The 2,218-nt window shown below is 41.6% G+C and overlaps 1 protein-coding gene across 1 annotated transcript; it reads left to right on the plus strand.

The window, feature by feature from the left end:
* The first annotated feature begins 1,024 nt into the window (after nt 1-1,024).
* LOC130018488 (keratin-associated protein 27-1) lies at nt 1,025-1,609 on the plus strand. The gene has a single exon (XM_056109180.1). The coding sequence runs from the start codon at nt 1,025-1,027 to the stop codon at nt 1,607-1,609; it is 585 nt and encodes a 194-aa protein (XP_055965155.1).
* The last annotated feature ends 609 nt before the right edge of the window (nt 1,610-2,218 follow it).

Consider the following 2,218-nt stretch of genomic DNA (forward strand, 5'->3'; position numbering starts at 1 on the left):
AACAGTAACAAGTCTCTGGTGTCTGCTCGAGCAAATCGATGAACAATGGGAGGACAGTGCTACAGTGCAGACAGTGCTTAGTAGTTTCAGCTAGACACAGCTCTAAGTTTGTACTTTTTGACTTAGAGAAGTTTTTTTCTTTGTTTTTGTTTTGTTTTGTTTTGCTTTTGCTTTTTAGGTCAAACCCAGCAATACCCTGTGATGCTCAAGAGTTACTCCTGGCTCTGTACTCAGGAATTACTCCTGCTGGTGCATGGGGAACCACATGGGATGACGGAGATCCAACACAGGTCAGCCTCAAGCAAGGCAGATGCTCTACCTGCTCTACTATGGCTCTGGCACTAACATAGTTTTAACTTAGCATTGTTTAATTAACATCTTTCTTCATAGGAAGCAGACAAAGTTCTGAAATAAATTCTAAGTAGAGAAATCATGGGGAGCCTCATACAAAGACTACATTGAAATACGTCCGTTCTAAGATGAAGACAACAAAGTGTTATAAAGAGAGAAGTGGCCGTATTGTGTGTTCTGGGCAATAGTATAAAGTAGATCAATGGTCTTACCTTCCTCTTACCTCCTGTTTCAACTGGAAAGACCCAAGATATGGATGGATTTTTTTTATTTGGCTGTTTTTCACCTACTTTTGTTATTCTCAGTTTAGAATATGAAGAACATCCATGCTGAGTAAGAGGAAAGAAACGTTAGCTTGGGAGGCATGTTGGGACTCATACTTGACAAACTCCACCCAATGACTCAGCTTTGGGGTTCACATGAAAGCTAGTTTGAAGCCTCAAAATGGACTCACTTCTTGGTTAACAAGACACCATCTTCCTTCATAACGAAGCAAAATGAGCCAAGTGCTAATAAGATGTTACCCTTCAAATTACTTAAGCAAAGTGGTGAAAAAAAATGCTGAGAAGAAGCCAACACCCAGATGTCCGAGTATATAATCTCCCTAGCAAAAATTTTACTCTGCAGACCTGACATTTTCAACACCGAACGTCCAGGAAAGGTTTTTAGCAAAATGTCCCAAGGCCGCTGCTATTCTCTCAGAGGTATCTACAACGCACCACCCCTGTCTGTCATCAACCACGGATCTCATCCTATCAACTTGGAAGAAGGAATGATTTTACCCAGCAGCTGCCATGGCAGAACCTGGCTCCTGGATAATTTTCAAGAAACCCACAGTGAAACCAGCTGCAAAGGCACCAATCGTGAACAGGAACTGTGCAGGGAGGAGGGATGTTCGCAAACCACCTGCCACTCCAGAGGGGTCCAAACGGCTTGTTCCAAGTCCAGGTGCTGGGGAAAGACAACGTGCCAATCACAAAGTTCCTCGGTAAAGTCGGAGAGTGTGTCTCAGTCTTGCCAATCAGGGAACAGCCAGCAAATGGGTTTGGGAGGGCAGAGCGGGCCAGCGCTCAGGGTCCAGCGTTGTCCACACGACATGTACGTGACGAAGAGTTACCAAAGTCTGGAGTGTGAATCCAGCCAATGTCAGTCTCAGAGTTCGGACCCTCGTGCCTGTAGCCGCGCCTCAGCAGGGAAACAACTCCTGAAATCTTCTATCACTCACGAGCCAACTTGCTGTATTACTGGTGGTTTGTAATTGCAACTGACTAAAAACGTGTGCAGAATGTTTCGGAGAGATAACATATTCTAATTTGGATACTGATTTTCAAACTTGCTAGGCACTTTGATTTCATAAATACCAGTTACTGGAAATGCTATTGTGATTTTGTGGACACTTCTACTGTCTCCAAAGAAAGGGTTGTTTAAAAAAAAACTTTCGAGGGCACGAGGGCATTATAGGAAAACATGTTGACTATTGGAGGTCACTAGGTCATTATTTGTTGCAGTGAAATTGTAATTTCAACGTGAAACTAATATGAATTCTTTAAAAGAAAATCTTACACTGCTTACTATTTGTTAATATGGAAACACAGCTTTATATTTGGAAGTGATGACTTGGCATTATATATGAATGACAAGAGCTTAGTATTAGCTCTATCTTATTTGCTACTAATAGTAGAACTTCACTTAATTTTTCATCTGGGTTCAACTCTATCAGTGGTTTCACATGTAATTAATAAGGATAATGTTAAACCCATGTCTATTCACAGTCTGTTTGCTTTTTAACCTACTACTATCACAACACTCTCCTATTCACCTGTGTGATGGTATGTGTCACTTGCTTTGAGCATGAGAATTATGCATT

Source organism: Sorex fumeus, unplaced genomic scaffold (assembly GCF_029834395.1).
Source record: "Sorex fumeus unplaced genomic scaffold, SorFum_2.1 ptg000265l, whole genome shotgun sequence".
In the NCBI taxonomy this organism is placed as follows: domain Eukaryota; kingdom Metazoa; phylum Chordata; class Mammalia; order Eulipotyphla; family Soricidae; genus Sorex; species Sorex fumeus.